General features: G+C 52.7%; 1 protein-coding gene across 1 annotated transcript in view; it reads left to right on the top strand.

Annotated features, from left to right (window-relative positions):
- Positions 1-16,720, top strand: part of lrpprc (leucine-rich pentatricopeptide repeat containing) — a 42,951-nt gene that overhangs the window by 9,230 nt on the left and 17,001 nt on the right. Inside the window, exons 12-25 of the mRNA XM_076974699.1 lie at positions 1,706-1,824; positions 1,892-1,985; positions 2,444-2,513; positions 3,503-3,530; positions 3,668-3,725; positions 4,148-4,254; positions 4,352-4,429; positions 4,551-4,613; positions 4,731-4,856; positions 5,975-6,105; positions 6,515-6,600; positions 9,991-10,198; positions 13,562-13,686; positions 14,713-14,819. Of these exons, the coding sequence (XP_076830814.1) occupies positions 1,706-1,824; positions 1,892-1,985; positions 2,444-2,513; positions 3,503-3,530; positions 3,668-3,725; positions 4,148-4,254; positions 4,352-4,429; positions 4,551-4,613; positions 4,731-4,856; positions 5,975-6,105; positions 6,515-6,600; positions 9,991-10,198; positions 13,562-13,686; positions 14,713-14,819 (1,400 nt within the window). The remainder of the gene's footprint in view (positions 1-1,705; positions 1,825-1,891; positions 1,986-2,443; positions 2,514-3,502; positions 3,531-3,667; positions 3,726-4,147; positions 4,255-4,351; positions 4,430-4,550; positions 4,614-4,730; positions 4,857-5,974; positions 6,106-6,514; positions 6,601-9,990; positions 10,199-13,561; positions 13,687-14,712; positions 14,820-16,720) is intronic.

The raw sequence follows: 16,720 nt of genomic DNA, 5'->3' as shown, positions 1-16,720 counted from the left end.
CACAGGTGTCACTAGCGGGCAAACCCCCCCCCCAACCCCCCCCACTAGTGAGTGAGAGATGGGGGGGGGGGGGGGGGGGGTGTTGCATTTTGATGAGGTGCAGATTTGGGCAGGCGAGTTTGAGAACATATGCTAGTGTTGTCTGACCATCCGCGAGCGAACGCTGGGGGGGGGGTGTTTCTCACTCCTAAAGTGGTGTGAGGAGAGGGGAGTGACTCCTCCACCCACTCCTGGCTTTTAGCTCGTCTCCTGTGACCTCCACTTCCCTGGTGGAGATGTGATCCAGCCTCATTTGCCGGTCGGTGTGTCTCCATGTTCAGTCATGTTCACACTCTTATGTGCTGCCGTCCCTGGGCCTGACGTAGCTGGGCCTGACGTAGCTGGCTTTTCTTCTGCGCTTGTCAGGATCTCCCACACTTTGTGAACCTATGGAAGAACGAGTCTGGAGAGTGTGTGCTCTGGTTCTAAAACTTCTTTTACAAACTTCCAATGTGTCCTTCAGCCTTAAGGGAGTTCAGCTGTTTACATGTATAGAACTATAAAGCTCAAGGTGCAAAAAAAATCCTCTCTGAGATCATTTGAGATGTAACAGGCAGCAGGTAAAACAGCAGGTAAAAGTACATACTGTCGTACGTATGGATCTGTTCTCTGCATGATAAACGTACCACAAAGTCCAGCACTTGATCCTCTGGTGCCAAGGAGATTCTAAATTTGCCTCTAGTCTTTTTCTTTTCCCTTTTTCATTTTTCTTTAACCAACCCGAGTTCTACAGTTTCACTGGTGTTGATGTACTGTGGCCTCTCCCGTGAAACACGGCTGGAGTTTGTCCTCAGGTGCTGGTGTGAAAACACGCTTCACTCTCTGCTCTCGAAGTAAAACGTCTCTTTATCCTCCCTCCGTTCCCCCTCTCTCCACCGCACTCCGCACACGAAACTCCGCAGCACAGCAGACGCGCCCCTCTCTGCCCTGTATGCCAGACCCGAAGCGTCCAGCGGTGTCTGGGTCCACAACCCCTCCCGAGCCGTACCAGGGAAATGGGGGTATGGATTATTGAAGAGGTGCAGGCGTGCTCCCTTCATAAAAAGAGTGAATGGCAAAGGGATGAATTGATGGCGGCTCTTACGACCCATTGAGAGGAGCTTGTCTGATCGGGCTGCGTGGAGCATGAATGGCTGGAGACGGAGACGAGATGGAGACACGGTGGAGAGAGGAGGCGTAGGATGGGGTATATGGGGTAGATGGAGGTCCCGGGCGTTTTACAGATACAGGATTTAATAGCAGCTAAAAGCAGCCCTTATCTTTTATTCAGACATGGGGGTGGATATTGGTGAGAGGGTGGACCTGTTCTCTGTATCACAAACCAAAGTGCCACGGATCAGGGCACAGGACGGCGTGGAGCACCCCTCCTGTCCACACACTCGTTCACCACGGTGCACGTGTACGCCTGGCACGGGGGGGGGCACGAGGTGCTGGTGGAGGTGGTGGTGGAGGTGCTGGTGGAGGTGGTGGTGGTGGTGGTGGTGGTGGTGGTGGAGGTGGAAAGGCTGCAGGCGGGTGGTGGAGGGGTCCAGGCCGTCTCATGAACATCTCCAGGGCTGTTTTACCTTCACACAGTGCCTCTTTAAACCATCTAATCCTGCACGTGTGCCTTCAGAGCCACTTCGGGTCCACCAGGTTAACTCTGTGTTCCTCCGCCACTCCACAGGAACCCTGGAGGTCCTGAAGGCCATGCAGGAGCTGGGGGTTCTGCCCGATATGGACACCCTGTCCAACTACGTCCTACCCACCTTCCCCTCGATGGACAATGCCTGCTCTGCTCTGAAGGTAGTTGTGTGTGTGTGTGTGTGTGTGTGTGTGTGTGTGTGTGTGCTTACGGTGCTGTCTGCTGCAGGATGCTGGATTGGCTGTGGACACTGAATGTTTTTTCTCAGCTGAGGTTCATACTGAAGCAATCACTGGAAATCTTTCAAGACTGTTTGCACTCTGTGAGTACCACACACACACCTCACACACACACATACACACACACAGAAATGTGTGATGCTTTCAGGTCTTCATCTTGCTTAAGAGACACCCCCCACAAACACACACACACACTCACATACACAGAAATGTGTGATGCTTTCAGGTCTTCATCTTGCTTAAGAGACACCCCCCACAAACACACACACACACCTCTTATAAACGTGACTTGAAACACACACACAGGTCTTCCTGTGGGATCTCACATCGGGCCGTGTAGGATGCGTTGTACACGCATGGTCCAGCCATCATCAGACCTGCGGTGTTTAGCACTGTGTGCCTCGCTGCAGAATACACTCCTGCTCAGGACAGTTTTCTCTGCGTCTGGATGTCACTGAGGTGTGTGTGTGTGTGAAGAGCAGGAAGTGTGTGTGTCTGACCGGGTCTGTCTGTCTGACCGGGCCTGTCTGTCTCTCTGCAGTGTCATCTCCCTCCTTACCTGCCACTGACCCCAGTGCGTTGAGAGGATCCCTGAATGCTGGCTTCAGGAGGTAAGTGTGTGTGTGTGTGTGTGTGTGTGTGTGTGTGTGTGTGTGTGTGTGTGTGTGTGTGTGTGTGTGTGTGTGTTATACTGGTATCTTTATGCATACAGATACAGCCTCCCGAACGTATTTTTGGCAAATCTATCTTTAAACGGAGTTAGAAGTCATTGTACTTTGTAATATGAACAGTATTGTAACTGTAAACGATCGTCTGTAAGAGGAGATAAAGATTAAATAATCAGAGTCTGTCCTCATCCTGAACGAGATCTCTGTCTGATCTGGTTCTGATTTATAGATCAGACCCGAGATATAGTGGGCGGTGCTCCACTGGGTGTAGTAGACCATTTAGATGCATTAGAACAGTACAGGGCGGTCGTCGTCGGAGACGGTCGTCGGGCTGCTAATTGGGGTTGTCAGGAGGGTGGAGGGCGGGGGGAATGTTGTGACCCTGTCTCCGTGGCAACCTGTGCCTGCTCAAGGTCGGGATAATTTAATCATTAATAGAGACTTTCAGCTAGTGCTCATCAATACACACACGCAGGGGTGTGTGTGTGTGTGTGTGTGTGTGTGTGTGTGTGTGTGTGTGTGTGTGTGTGTGTGAGTGTGAGTGTGAGTTTCCTGTTTCCAGGAGCTGTGTGTGATTATTAATCCATCTCTTCTTCTCACATGTATTCCAGTACTGTGTTCTTTATTTAAAACAAGTTCTAGCAGTATTTTGTCCTGGATTCATTTCCAGATGAGGTGTGTGTGTGTGTGTGTGTGTGTGTGTGTGTGTGTGTGTGTGTGTGTGTGTGTGTGTGTGTGTGTGTGTGTGTGTGTGTGTGTGTGTGTCTGGCTGGTTATCTGCTGTGAGTGAGCCCGTGGGGGGGTGTGTGTGTGTGTGTCTGGTTATCTGCTGTGAGTGAGCCCGTGTGTGTGTAGTACATACCCACAGTTGTTCAGTTTGAATGTCTGTGCTTGTCTTCCCAATATTTCTGATCCTCTGCTGCCCCCTGCAGGTCAAAAGATGTGGAGAACATGGCCAATGTAAGTATTTACATGCTGTAGTCCCCTTTGACCTCCAGCTCTGTCCACTATTATGGGATGTGCTTCACCTCATAAACCTGTTCTTTACTCCTTCTTTTTAAATCTGTTATTAATTTGTTTGTGGTCTCTAATTCCAGATCACAGAGCTCCTCTATAAAGATGTTCGCCTGAGCCAGACTGACACTGCGCCTGCAGGTACACACGAGTCCTCTCACTCCACACACACACACACACACACACACACACACACACACCTCTGTGTGGCAGGGCAGCCCGGCATAACTACCCTGTGTGTGTGTGTGTGTGTGTGTGTGTGTGTGTGTGTGTGTGTGTGTGTGTGTGTGTGTGTGTGTGTGTGTGTGTGTGTGTGTGTGTGTGTGTGTGTGTGTGTGTGTGTGTGTGTGTGTGTGTGTGTGTGTGATGCTTTCATCCACCCACCACACATTACCACACCCTTCACTCCAGACAGCTGCAATGCTCTTTTAGACACACACACACAACTTTTTATCAAGAAACTCTCCTGTCAGGTGTCTTTATTACTCTGTTTATCCCTCTTGTTGGAGTTGTGTCCGTGTGTTTATCCACATACGTCCTGATGAACTCTCTCCCTCACCCAGAAAACATGGCCTACTTCCTCTACAACCTGTTTGATGGAATGACTGAATCGGAGGTTAAGAGCAAAGAGGGGGTTCTGAGGGAGTATCTCCACCAGCTCCAGCACAGGGTGGGTTGACGTAGACACACCACCACCTGCCACACCACCGTGCAGCTGCTGCCAGCCAGTGGGCCGTTGTGGTTTCATCCGTGTCCTGTGTTTGCAGGGCATCATCGTTCCTGTGAACATCTACAGAGGAATCAGAAACATCCTGGTCTCGTACCACGTGCCAGAGCTTATTAAGGTCCTGCTTCTTTGTAACTGCACGACATGGAGCTAAACCAGGAAGTAGACTGAGCTGGGCCTCGTGGGAATTGTAGGCGTTGGTGGTGTTTCACACGCCTGTTTTGCTTCTCTTCCTGTAGGATGTTCTTGCTCTTGTGGACAGCAAAGAGAGCCTGAGGTCCACGGACATCCCCAGCCCTAGTGTAAGTGTGGGGCAGTCTTCTCTGTCTGCGCTGGGACCCTCCACACCCTCACCTGTTGGTGTGAGTGTCCCAGAACCACGGGCTGTGTGTGTGTCACTGACCTCCACTGTCTCTCAGGGGTCGGAGGACAGATTCTCCTTGCAGAAGATGCTGGAGAAGCTGAAGACTCTGGAGACATCTGGGGACAAGGTCATGGCTGCACAGACCTTCAAACGTCTCATCAGTGCGCTGTGCACAGAAGAGGTGTCTCTCTCGCTCTCTCTCTCTCTCAAAATATACATATACACTTCTGTGTCTTTCTCGGCCTCACAAGATCAAGGTCTGTTCTAGGGATGTCCCGATCCAGCTTTTTGAACTTACGATCCAATACCGATATTTATTTGCACTTCCGATCTGATACCGATATCGGCCGATACCAATACCGGCCTATGCGAGCATGTATTAAAGTTTAATGTTATTTAGCCAACTTACTTTGTTGTCAAACTCATGTTGAAAAGCATGTTACTCTTGATAACAAGTAGCCAGCTGAATTAGGTGTGTTTGAATAATACACAATGGTTGGTAAGGAGAAACTAACCTGTTTATTTAGCAATGAATAAACTCAAAATAGACAAAATAATAAATAACAAACAGAAATGGCATCAGTAAACCAAGTCTTAAAAAGCCATAAGTGCAAATAATATTGAAAATTGTATTTTAAAAAAGTGGCAGTTTGTCACGCTTCGCAAACGTTTCTGCCAGTGTTAGTTGTGTAGGATCTTTCTTTTTGTCTTCGGTTTTCTTTAGAAACTCTTCATGTTGTTTATGGTGGTATTTTGCTAAATGCTTGATTAGATTGGTGGTATTAAAAGTTCTTACAGCTTTACCACAACGCTTAACTTTACTGTGGCATATGTTGCACTCTACCTCTTCGTCTTTGTCGTCCTTTAAGGTAAAATAATCCCACACAACTGACATTTTTACCGATAACTTCAAATTTACATGGCCGTCTTAATGGTTAGGAGATGCCACTGAGCTAAATTGAGATGCTATGCTCGTGTGCTGAAGGTGTGCTGGAAAATGCGGACCAGATTTTACTCTCACTGTCAAACACATCAAAACTGGAATGAATTATCTAAATTGGTGCGCTGGAACCGGATCGGATATTTTAAAAAATGGATCGGGAGTCTGGATTGGCATTTTCTGGTGCCTGCCGATGCGATACAGATACGCATTTTTTGCAAATATCGGCAGCCGATCCGATCCAAATATCGGATCGGGACAAGCCTAGTCTGTTTTGTCCTGCTCTGTTAGCTTCTGAGGTGTTTTGACCACAGCGTGTGTGTGTGTGTGTGTGTGTGTGTGTGTGTGTGTGTGTGTAGGACATGTCCCGGGCTCTGGAGCTAAAAGCTGAACACGAGGACAAGATGTCCACCAGTTGCTATGCCTTGCTCATCAACCTGTGCTGTCGTCATGACAACCCCGAAGAGGCACTGAACTTAAAGAGAGAGCTGTGAGTTTAGAGTAGACCTGACACACACACACACACACACACACACACACACACACACACACACACACACAGCAGTGCCTCTCATCACGCTGCTGAACTCACCATGTGCCTGGTTGAGAGGAAACCACAATAGTCTCACAATATTCGAGTAACGTGAGTAACCTGGGACCAGTCTGAGATACCCCTCCACACACACACACACACACCCCACACCATCCTGACTGTTTTACTCACTGGTTGATGTGTGATGAGCTTCTGCCCATCTGGGTTCAGTCTGAGCAGGTGTTGGTACGTCCCAGAACAAATCGCAAAACCTGTCTGAGGTTTTCAAACTTAACACACCAACTTTTGCCTGAGCATTATTATGGGAGTCGCTTGTGTTTGAGTGTGTTTTGATTTCTCTGTCTAGGGCCCGTAAGGACTCTGAGGCGGTGATCGACTCCAACAAGTATTTGGCTTTGGTGAAGGTGCTCGTCAAACACAAACAGCTGGAAGGTAAATCCACTCTGGGGATCACGTGATCATGAGGTGGAGATCCATCCCCAAAGGGAAATGTGTTTAAAGGTCAAAGTTCAAGGACCAGTGCTGGTTGAACCATGGGTGCTTTAGCTTAAGTGTCCCTCTACCCGCTAGCAACATTCACAGTTTTAATCTTGGTACAAGCAGCGTCCAGAAAGCGTCAAAGGCTCATCGAGTCCGAGTTCCTTCAGGTGGATTGAAACGGGCCTCTTTCCTTTAAATGCTGTACGATGACTTCATGCTTTGACGGGAGGACGTCTAGAATAAAGCTGGAGTGATGGTGAAGGCATGTAAGGTGCACTCACACCCGCAGTGCTGCAGAGACTTTTACATTATATATGAAAGATGCTTTCAGAGAAATGCTTACTTCATTTGGCAAAATTCAAAAATTGAGCATGCGTGCGCACGAGTGTGTATGCGCACGAGTTGAGTGCGTGTCTCTGCGGACGGCCACGTTAATCAGCGATTACCTGAATTCCACGGTGGGTTTCTCCGCGCTCGTGTAAGACACAATTACAATAAGTGTGTTTCCTCTTTTGCTTTTGTGCGTGCGGTGATGGCGAAAACACACCCGCTCTCCCTTTTCACGCCGTGTCACTCCGCTCTGCTCCCCCCCCCCCCCGGACTCCTTCTGTCACGGAGCGGGGCGGAAAATTACAGGAGCGCCTCCACTTTAACGGAATTACCCAAATCCGTCCTGATCCTAATGGCGTATCGTGTGGCTCTGGGGGGGCCGTGCGGCCGCGTGCACATTTGCATGTGAATTCAGCCGAGGGCGTGTGTGCGTGGGGGGGTGTGCGCCCGTGTCAGTCAGCGCGTGAGGCCGAGTGGCTGGACGGCCATTAGCTCGGCTGCCTGGTCTCCCGCATCAACACGCCCCGCTGCTCCGTCGTCTCCCGCGTGGCTACGGCAGGCCGCCGGGCGAGAGAATCGCACCTCTGGGCGTCTCCACGCACCCACCGCCCGTCTTGCATCAGCTCCGTCATCTCCTTTCCGCCCCGTTTCTCCCGGCCCGGATCTCTCTCCCAGAGTGACACGGTGCATTCACCCGAGGGCTCTGCGTTCAGGTGACTGGATCGCGGGGGGGCACACACACACACACACACACACCCTCATCGCACAGCAGAGCTATCCCTGACTGTCAACAGCTCCCCCCAACCCTGAAGGATGGCGATGTTGCGAACAACTGTCCCCCTGTCCCTGCACTATGATGATTCCTGGTCCAGCATCAGAAATGTCACCTCACTGAGCACAACGGCATGTCAAGGTCACGCCAGCAGTTGACAGAACCTCCGTGGCCTTTGACCCCTGCAGGGCACCACGTTACCACTTTACCCTTCGCTGCTAAGAGTTCTGATCCAGCTGTTAAACTCAACTACGCTTCCTTCTTCCACCAAAGGCGTTAGATGGAGTCCAGTGCCTGTGTGCGTGTGTGTGTGTGTGTGTGTCTGTAGCAAGTGGCAGTCACCAGTAGACATCTGCTGTGAAGGAGAGAGTTGTGTGTTTTAGTGGAAATGTCCTGTGACGTCCCTACGTTAGTCCCGCGTCCACAGGCTGTGGAGACATGGGCGTGGCTGATCCAGGACCGTCCGGTGGGCGGAGCCAGCAGGCGGTCGCTCTCTCTCGTCTCCTCTCTGCGGTCCGGCGAGCCGTGATTAGTATCGCCGGTGCAAACTGACCCTATCGGTATCATCCCATTAGGGAGTCTCTAAACGCGGCGTAAACACGTCTTCATTATCTGGCTCGCTGACAAAGCAGCTGTTGAGATCGCCTCGTTGGGGGGGCACGTTGGCCACGCGAGGACCCCAACCCCCCGCCAGATGGGAGCGCCGCCCAGCAAAAAGCATCCATTATGGGGGTGGGGGGGTGGGGGGGGTGTTCGACGGGCGCCCGGCGCTGTGCCTGTGACCACGACCCCCCCGGGTCCCACCGGCCGTGCCGACACACACCTATAATTTGCCGGGATGCTTTTGCAGGGAGCCACGAGGATGTGTGTGTGGGGGGGCAGCCGACCGCCATTGTGGGGCCCGTAATTGTAGTCTCGTTTAGAAATGCAAGTAGCAATTAGAAGCGAATTGGCATTATACGCCGGCATTCGCATCCCCGCTGGGTGCAAAATGTTGTTTTAATAGCGGTTTGTTTTCCCCACATGAAATTATCTAAGGAGCCTTTTAGCAACTCCTCTCCTCTCCTGCCCGGGCGTGTGGGGCGTGCGGGGTGTGTGGGGCGTGCGGTGGAGACACTGGGGCCCTGTTGCGGGGGACAGCCACATGGAACTGAGGGGCAAACGTAAGCTGGTTCAGAGCACTAGTCCCAGTAAACCGCAGTCTGTGGGATGGGTGTGGCTTACTGGTTCTGTTAGTTTTTTGTTTTTTCTTTCCCCCCCCCCACACGTCTGTTCTAATTGTATCTGCTGCTACTTGTAATTCAGCTCTGTTGTACCACAAACACAAATAATATTATACATATACTGTGCAATACACACACAATACAATATCACAACATTTAGTAAAAGAGAATTATGGAAAATTACACAGTATTGTTATCTGTGCATTACTAAGGTTGGAAACTAAGGTTATGATGCATCTGTGGTTGAAATTCTGTAACCCTTAAACGGTAAGCACAATAAAAGTCAGAAGCAGTTGGGTAAGATAATAGAGTAAAATAAATTTAATAAGGAAGTATGGATTAGTTCCAGAGACCCCTGTTTCAACCACACACCCAACATAGAGGTTAGTAACCTTAGTATGAAGCAGGCCATGGACAGGGACGGGAACAGTGATGGGGACGGGTCTTATCACAGCAGATCAGAGATGGGGGCGGGTCTTATCACAGCAGATCAGAGATGGGGGCGGGTCTTATCACAGCAGATCAGAGATGGGGGCGGGTCTTATCACAGCAGATCAGAGATGGGGGCGGGTCTTTAATCACAGCAGATCAGAGATGGGGGCGGGTCTTATCACAGCAGATCAGAGATGGGGGCGGGTCTTATCACAGCAGATCAGAAATGGGGGCGGGTCTTTAATCACAGCAGATCAGAGATGGGGACGGGTCTTATCACAGCAGATCAGAGATGGGGGCGGGTCTTATCACAGCAGATCAGAGATGGGGGCGGGTCTTATCACAGCAGATCAGAGATGGGGGCGGGTCTTATCACAGCAGATCAGAGATGGGGGCGGGTCTTATCACAGCAGATCAGAGATGGGGGCGGGTCTTATCACAGCAGATCAGAGATGGGGGCGGGTCTTATCACAGCAGATCAGAGATGGGGGCGGGTCTTATCACAGCAGATCAGAGATGGGGGCGGGTCTTTAATCACAGCCGGTCTGACCTCTGTCCCCCCGTCCCCATACGTCTGGTGTACAGAGGCGGTGGACATCCTGAAGGAGATGAAGGAGAAGGACGTGACCTTCAAGGACAACACGGCCAGCACTTTCTTCCACATGCTCAACGCGTCCGCCATGGAGGGAGACGTGGCCACCATACGCCGTCTGCAGGAGACGGTCTTCACGCTGGGCCTGACCACCCCCTCCACTAACCTCTGCTCTCCGCTGGTCACCGCGCACCTGGAGAAGTGAGTGAGACAGGACACGCTCTGGACACGCTCAGGACACGCTCTAGGGCCCTCTCTGCCCTCGGGACCGGGCCGTTGTTTTTAACCAGAACCTTCCGGAAGAGTCTTGGCCCGCTGGGTTGCCTCCAGATCTCCAGATGAATTCCCACCTCAGCGAGACGGCTCGTCCCTGTCAGCTCGTCCGGGCGTGCATGGCTATCATCGCCTTCTGGCTAAAATGCGCTATGCAAATGGGAGCTAGGGAGAGGCACTCTGCCTGTGTGAGCTGGCGGCTCGGCCCCGCCTCCTCCCCCCACTCTCCATTGGGGTCTATTTGCGAGAGGCGCTTTTAAGTAGATCAGCTCATTTGCATGTTAATTATGCGCCCTGTGCTAATTGCTGGATTTGCCGGGGACATGCAGAGCAGTGCGTAAGTGCCTCCCCCCTTGTGTGCCCTCCCTGCTGGGGAATACAGGGTTGTACATGGTGTTAGAGTCACACACACACACACACACACACACACACACACACACCTTCCAAGGCTGTTTGTTTTCCTGTCACTTGAGTGGTGCAAACACACCGGCGTAACATGGTCCCTAATTGCTGCCTCACACCCGATAAGCTTTCTCATTTAACTCCGCTTCATTAGCACCAAGAAACAGGGGCAACACTCCACAGAGAGGCAGATAAGTGCTCACACACACACACACACACACACACACACACACACACACACTCCCTCAAAACATGACTGGCAGCCAAACTCTGGCTCACAACTTTGAGAAGATGGGGAGTGTGAGTGGAGTGATGGAGGAGTGATGGAGGAGTGATGGAGGAGTGATGGTGGAGTGATGGTGGAGTGATCTCTGCGTGCCTGGACATGGTGCAGCAGGTCTGGACACGTCCGTGGGGGACCAGCCCTCACTCTGTCTCTCCCTGGACACCCTCGGTGGTCAGTGTTCGTCATAGCACCCAAAATCCCACAGGCGTCTCAACTCTGCATGTCCCCACCCCATTTTCCCATCATCCATCTCTCTGTCCACCCCCCTTTCTCTCTCTCTCTCCCTCCCTCATCCCTCTCTCCTCCCCATCTTGGATAGGCTTGTGGAGGGAGACAAAGCCGTGTGTGTCAGTATCTTGTCAGCGTGGCAGCTATAATGACTTAATGAACGCTTCTCTGTGGGATTAACTCTGACAGGCGTCAGTGCGACGGCCACGGCTGCCTCTCCTGATCCCCCCCCCCGTAATGAGCGGGACAAAGGCTAGTGGCAGGAACTTTTCTTTTGTGGAGGGAGGCTGGGAGGGACGCATTAACGGTAACAACAGGAAGGGAGGAGATCACGCCTGTCAGCCATACAGGAAGAGTGTGGCACTTTTAAAAAAATTATTTTAATTCCTTTTTTTAAAAAAATGATTATTAAGAGAGCTGCTCACACACACGTTTGACAAAGACGCGTGTGAGGAAACGGCGGCAGGGCGTTAGACGTGAGGAGCAGAGATACAGGTCTACATGACAGTCTTGTCAAGCAACAAGACAACTCTGTCAGCGTGTCCTGTCTGCAGCTGAAACTCAACCATGGATCACAAATCACCACGTCAGGCTTCAGTATTAAAACGCGCGCGGTGAACACACACACACACACACACACACACACACTTTTCCTGCCTTTTCCCTTTTAGCGTTCTTGCTCTCGCCCAGACGTGTAGAGCGGATGATAACATGGATGCCAGTCTGCCAAACAAAAGAGGGGGTGGGTGAGATATGGGGCGGGAGGAGAGAGGAGGAGAGGAGAGAGGAGGAGAGGAGATGAGAACAGCTTCCTTGGCTAATTCTTCAGGTTCTTTGCGCAAAGCACTCTCTTGTGCTTCTCTCTCTCTCTCCCTCCCTCCCTCTCTCTCTCTCTCGCTCCCCCCTCGTTTTTATTCTCCTGCGACTTAATTGGCTGGAAAGTGCTTGACATGCAAAGTTGGTGACATTAACGGCTCCCTGATGCAGGAAGGCAGAACACCACTGACAGCTAAATTGTATCCAGGGAAATTCTGAACCCGTCAACATGGTTAAGTCTTTTTCTGGGGGCGCTTAGCTGGTGGTGTGGGGGGTGGTTAGCGGCGGGGTCGGGGTGGGGGGGGGTGGTTGGTTGGGGGGGTGTAATTGCCGTTAGGGACGCTTCATATCATGGTGATGGGTCCAAAGATTTCTCTTAAAAGTTGCTTTCTGCCTGTTAGTGGTGAAATGGAGGGTTAGTTTAGGCTTGTAATGGGGTTTTGAGAGGGAGACCGATGTTAGCTGTGGGCGATAAAGTGTCTGAACTGCTGCTTTTCTGACTTCTGTAACAGACTGGAGCATTTTTACTAAAGCAACTGGAGTTGTTATTTTCTGCAAAAAGAAATTCCGAAAAAGGATTTTTAGTAGTTTGCTAATTGAAAGTTTTGCCATCACATGTGTGTGTCTTAACAGGGTAATGGCTGCCTCCTCCCGCCCCTGGTGTGTGCCATGCTCAATCATCCACCGCGTGTGTTCAATTGCCTCTTGACTCCTGCTTGATGAATAATATTGGTGCTCTTCATTTCAATTAAGCCGATTGGCTGACTGTGGCGTTGGGGGCGGGGCTCCATCTCGGCTCTTATGCTCCCCACCCCCTCCCCGAGCGCCAAGGTCGTTCCTGTCCGAGGCACACACACCCCTGCCCCCTGCTGCTTGGCCCCGTGGGCTGCAAACAGCACCCAAATTATACCTGTTAAAACCTCGCCGGTCCACCCCACCTACCCCCCCCCCCCCCGACGCCCTATCTGCTTTGACCTCCGTGTGATTGGCATGGTAATTACCCAATCACTCGACGGCTGCCACTACAGTCACAACAGAGCGATAGGGGTGGTGGTTTTTCTCGTCTTTTCCTTTCGCTTTATGAGAGAGAGAGAGAGAGAGAGGGAGAGAGAGAGAGAGAGAGAGAGAGAGAGAGAGAGAGAGAGAGAGAGAGAGAGAGAGAGAGAGGAGAGAGAGAGAGAGAGAGAGAGAGAGAGAGAGAGAGAGAGAGAGATGCAGAGAAGGAGAACCATGGTGCACATGTAGATCTAATTTTGTTGCCTTATTCTGTCAAACAGCCCATTGTTGGGGGGTGAGGGGCAGGACTGTGATGGGAGGGTGTGGCCTGGATGAGGAGGGTGTGGCCTGGATGAGGAGGGTGTGGCCTGGGAGGGCTCAGATAAGCTGCTGACCTTAAGGCCATGTCCTTGTGTTCAGAAGAGTTGTACATGATTGGACTCCCATCTGTTGGGCTCCATGGGATCGTGGTTTCAGACCCTCAGGGAACGCTCTTAATAGACTGAAAGACTGTGTGTGTGTGTGTGTGTGTGTGTGTGTGTGTGTGTGTGTGTGTGTGTTAGGGGAGATCTCGCTGGAGCTCTTGAGGCTACTATGGAGTGCCATAAACAATATAATCGACTCCCCCGAATTCATGACATCCTGTGTGGCCTTGTGGAGAAGGGAGATACTGACCTACTGCAGAAAGGTGAGACGAAGCGCACACACACACGCTCACACACACGCTCACACACACAGACGCTTGTACAGGTATGTCACTTGATCGAGACTGGCGAAAAATATGAAGAATCATGGCCCTACTAGTCTGTGTGCGTCAGGGAGATGAAGGCGATTATGTTGAGTGTGTTTGGAACATCAGCGTGGGCAGGAACATCACTCCACCCACTGTCCCCCTCCCACAACCGTGGCTCCTCCCCAGACATGCTCAGCCACGCCCCCTCTTGCAGTGTGACACACCCTCTCTAAGCACTGGGAGCTTTAGAGAGCTAAAGACAAGACACCTCCGGGTCCCAGACATGTGTCTCCCCCCCCCCCCCCCCCCCCCCCAAGACGGCTCCACCCAGACGGGTCTTCTCTCCTGAGCTGTATGACCCACCCTAGCCAACACTTGCGGAGAGAGAGAGGGAGGGGCACTTCAAGTTTTTTAGTAAATGATTGCAAAGGGTGTGTGTGTGTGTGTGTGTGTGTGTGTGTGTGTGTGGTGTGGACATGTGTCTGTAGTGATTTGAATGTGCGATGAACACACAGGGCATAAAGCCCTAGATGAGTCTCCACACCACTCACATGTGTGTGGGCACATTGATTCATACTGAAAGACCCCTCCCCCACCTTCCTGTTTACATATACACATTCACTCTGGCTCTCAGCACAGACAGACACGCACATACACACACACACACTCTCTCTCTCTCACACACACACACACACGCACGCACACACACACACTCTCTCTCTCTCTCTCTCTCTCTCTCTCTCTCTCTCTCTCAATTTTTCAATTTCTCTCTCTCACACACACACACACAAACACCTGGCCGTCTGGCTGTGTGTGATTGTATTGAGTACAGTTCTCAAGATGCTCTCTGCTCTTTTGAAGAAGTTTACACAGCCTGCAACAATGAACAGGGAAGAAAAGAGCTCTCACAATTTACATACGTCTCTCTCTCTCTCTCTCTCTCTCTCTCTCTCTCTCTCTCCTCTCTCTCTCTCTCGGCAGCCATGGATTTTGTGAGCCAAGAACGTGGTGAGATGACGATGCTGTACGACCTTTTCTTCGCCTTCTTGCAGACGGGCCGCTACAGGGAGGCCCGCAGAATCATCGAGGTTGGACGCCACCGCGGCCCAACACACACACACAGCCCCACCACGGCCCAACACACACACACAGCCCCACCGAGGCCCAACACACACACACAGCCCCACCGAGGCCCAACACACACACACAGCCCCACCGAGGCCCAACACACACACACAGCCCCACCACGGCCCAACACACACACACAGCCCCACCGAGGCCCAACACACACACACACACAGCCCCACCGAGGCCCAACACACACACACACAGCCCCACCGAGGCCCAACACACACACACACAGCCCCACCGAGGCCCAACACACACACACAGCCCCACCGAGGCCCAACACACACACACAGCCCCACCGAGGCCCAACACACACACACAGCCCCACCGAGGCCCAACACACACACACACACAGCCCCACCGAGGCCCAACACACACACAGCCCCACCGAGGCCCAACACACACACAGCCCCACCGAGGCCCAACACACACACAGCCCCACCGAGGCCCAACACACACACAGCCCCACCGAGGCCCAACACACACACAGCCCCACCGAGGCCCAACACACACACAGCCCCACCGAGGCCCAACACACACACAGCCCCACCGAGGCCCAACACACACACAGCCCCACCGAGGCCCAACACACACACAGCCCCACCGAGGCCCAACACACACACAGCCCCACCGAGGCCCAACACACACACAGCCCCACCGAGGCCCAACACACACACAGCCCCACCGAGGCCCAACACACACACAGCCCCACCGAGGCCCAACACACACACACCGCCACCACCGAGGCCCAACACACACACCGCCACCACCGAGGCCCAACACCACACACCGCCACCACCGAGGCCCAACACACACACCGCCACCACCGAGGCCCAACACACACACACAGCCCCACCACCGAGGCCCAACACACACACACAGCCCCACCACCGAGGCCCAACACACACACACAGCCCCACCACCGAGGCCCAACACACACACACAGCCCCACCACCGAGGCCCAACACACACACACAGCCCCACCACCGAGGCCCAACACACACACACACAGCCCCACCACCGAGGCCCAACACACACACACAGCCCCACCACCGAGGCCCAACACACACACACACACACAGCCCCACCACGGCTCAACACACACACACAGCCCCACCACGGCTCAACACACACACACAGCCCCACCACGGCTCAACACACACACACACACACACAGCCCCACCACGGCTCAACACACACACACACACACAGAGCCCCACCACGGCTCAACACACACACACACACACAGCCCCACCACGGCTCAACACACACACACACACACAGCCCCACCACGGCTCAACACACACACACACACACAGCCCCACCACGGCTCAACACACACACACACACACACAGCCCCACCGCGGCTCAACACACACACACACACACCACACACACAGCCCCACCGCGGCCCAACACTCACACACAGCCCCACCGAGGCCCAACACACACACCGCCACCACCGCGGCCCAACACACAGCGCCACCGTGGCCCAACACACGGCCGTGTAAAGGATTCTGCTTGGCCAAGATGAGTGTCGCCCTGATGCTCAACTCAGCTTGGTGGAGGGTGATGTGATGGATAACTGTGACTAAATGTGTTTTACTGTCCAAGTTGTGTAGAAGTAGACCTTCACACACACACTGCACACATCCAGTCCACAAACCGTTTGGTCCAGACCTCCAGACCAGTGCTGTTGGTGTGGTTGTATTCGAGGGTGTGGTCAGGGAAGGCCCCTCCCCTCATTCCTCCGTGCGGCCCGCGTGGCTGCATGTCTCTGGCTCTGCCCCACAGGACACACTTCAGAGGGGCGTGGCCAAGGCAGGACCCTCCCACCCCCTGCGTACATGCTCCACATTCA

Source organism: Brachyhypopomus gauderio, chromosome 15, assembly GCF_052324685.1.
Source record: "Brachyhypopomus gauderio isolate BG-103 chromosome 15, BGAUD_0.2, whole genome shotgun sequence".
Lineage (NCBI taxonomy): Eukaryota > Metazoa > Chordata > Actinopteri > Gymnotiformes > Hypopomidae > Brachyhypopomus > Brachyhypopomus gauderio.
This window is presented reverse-complemented; position numbering and strand designations above follow the sequence as displayed.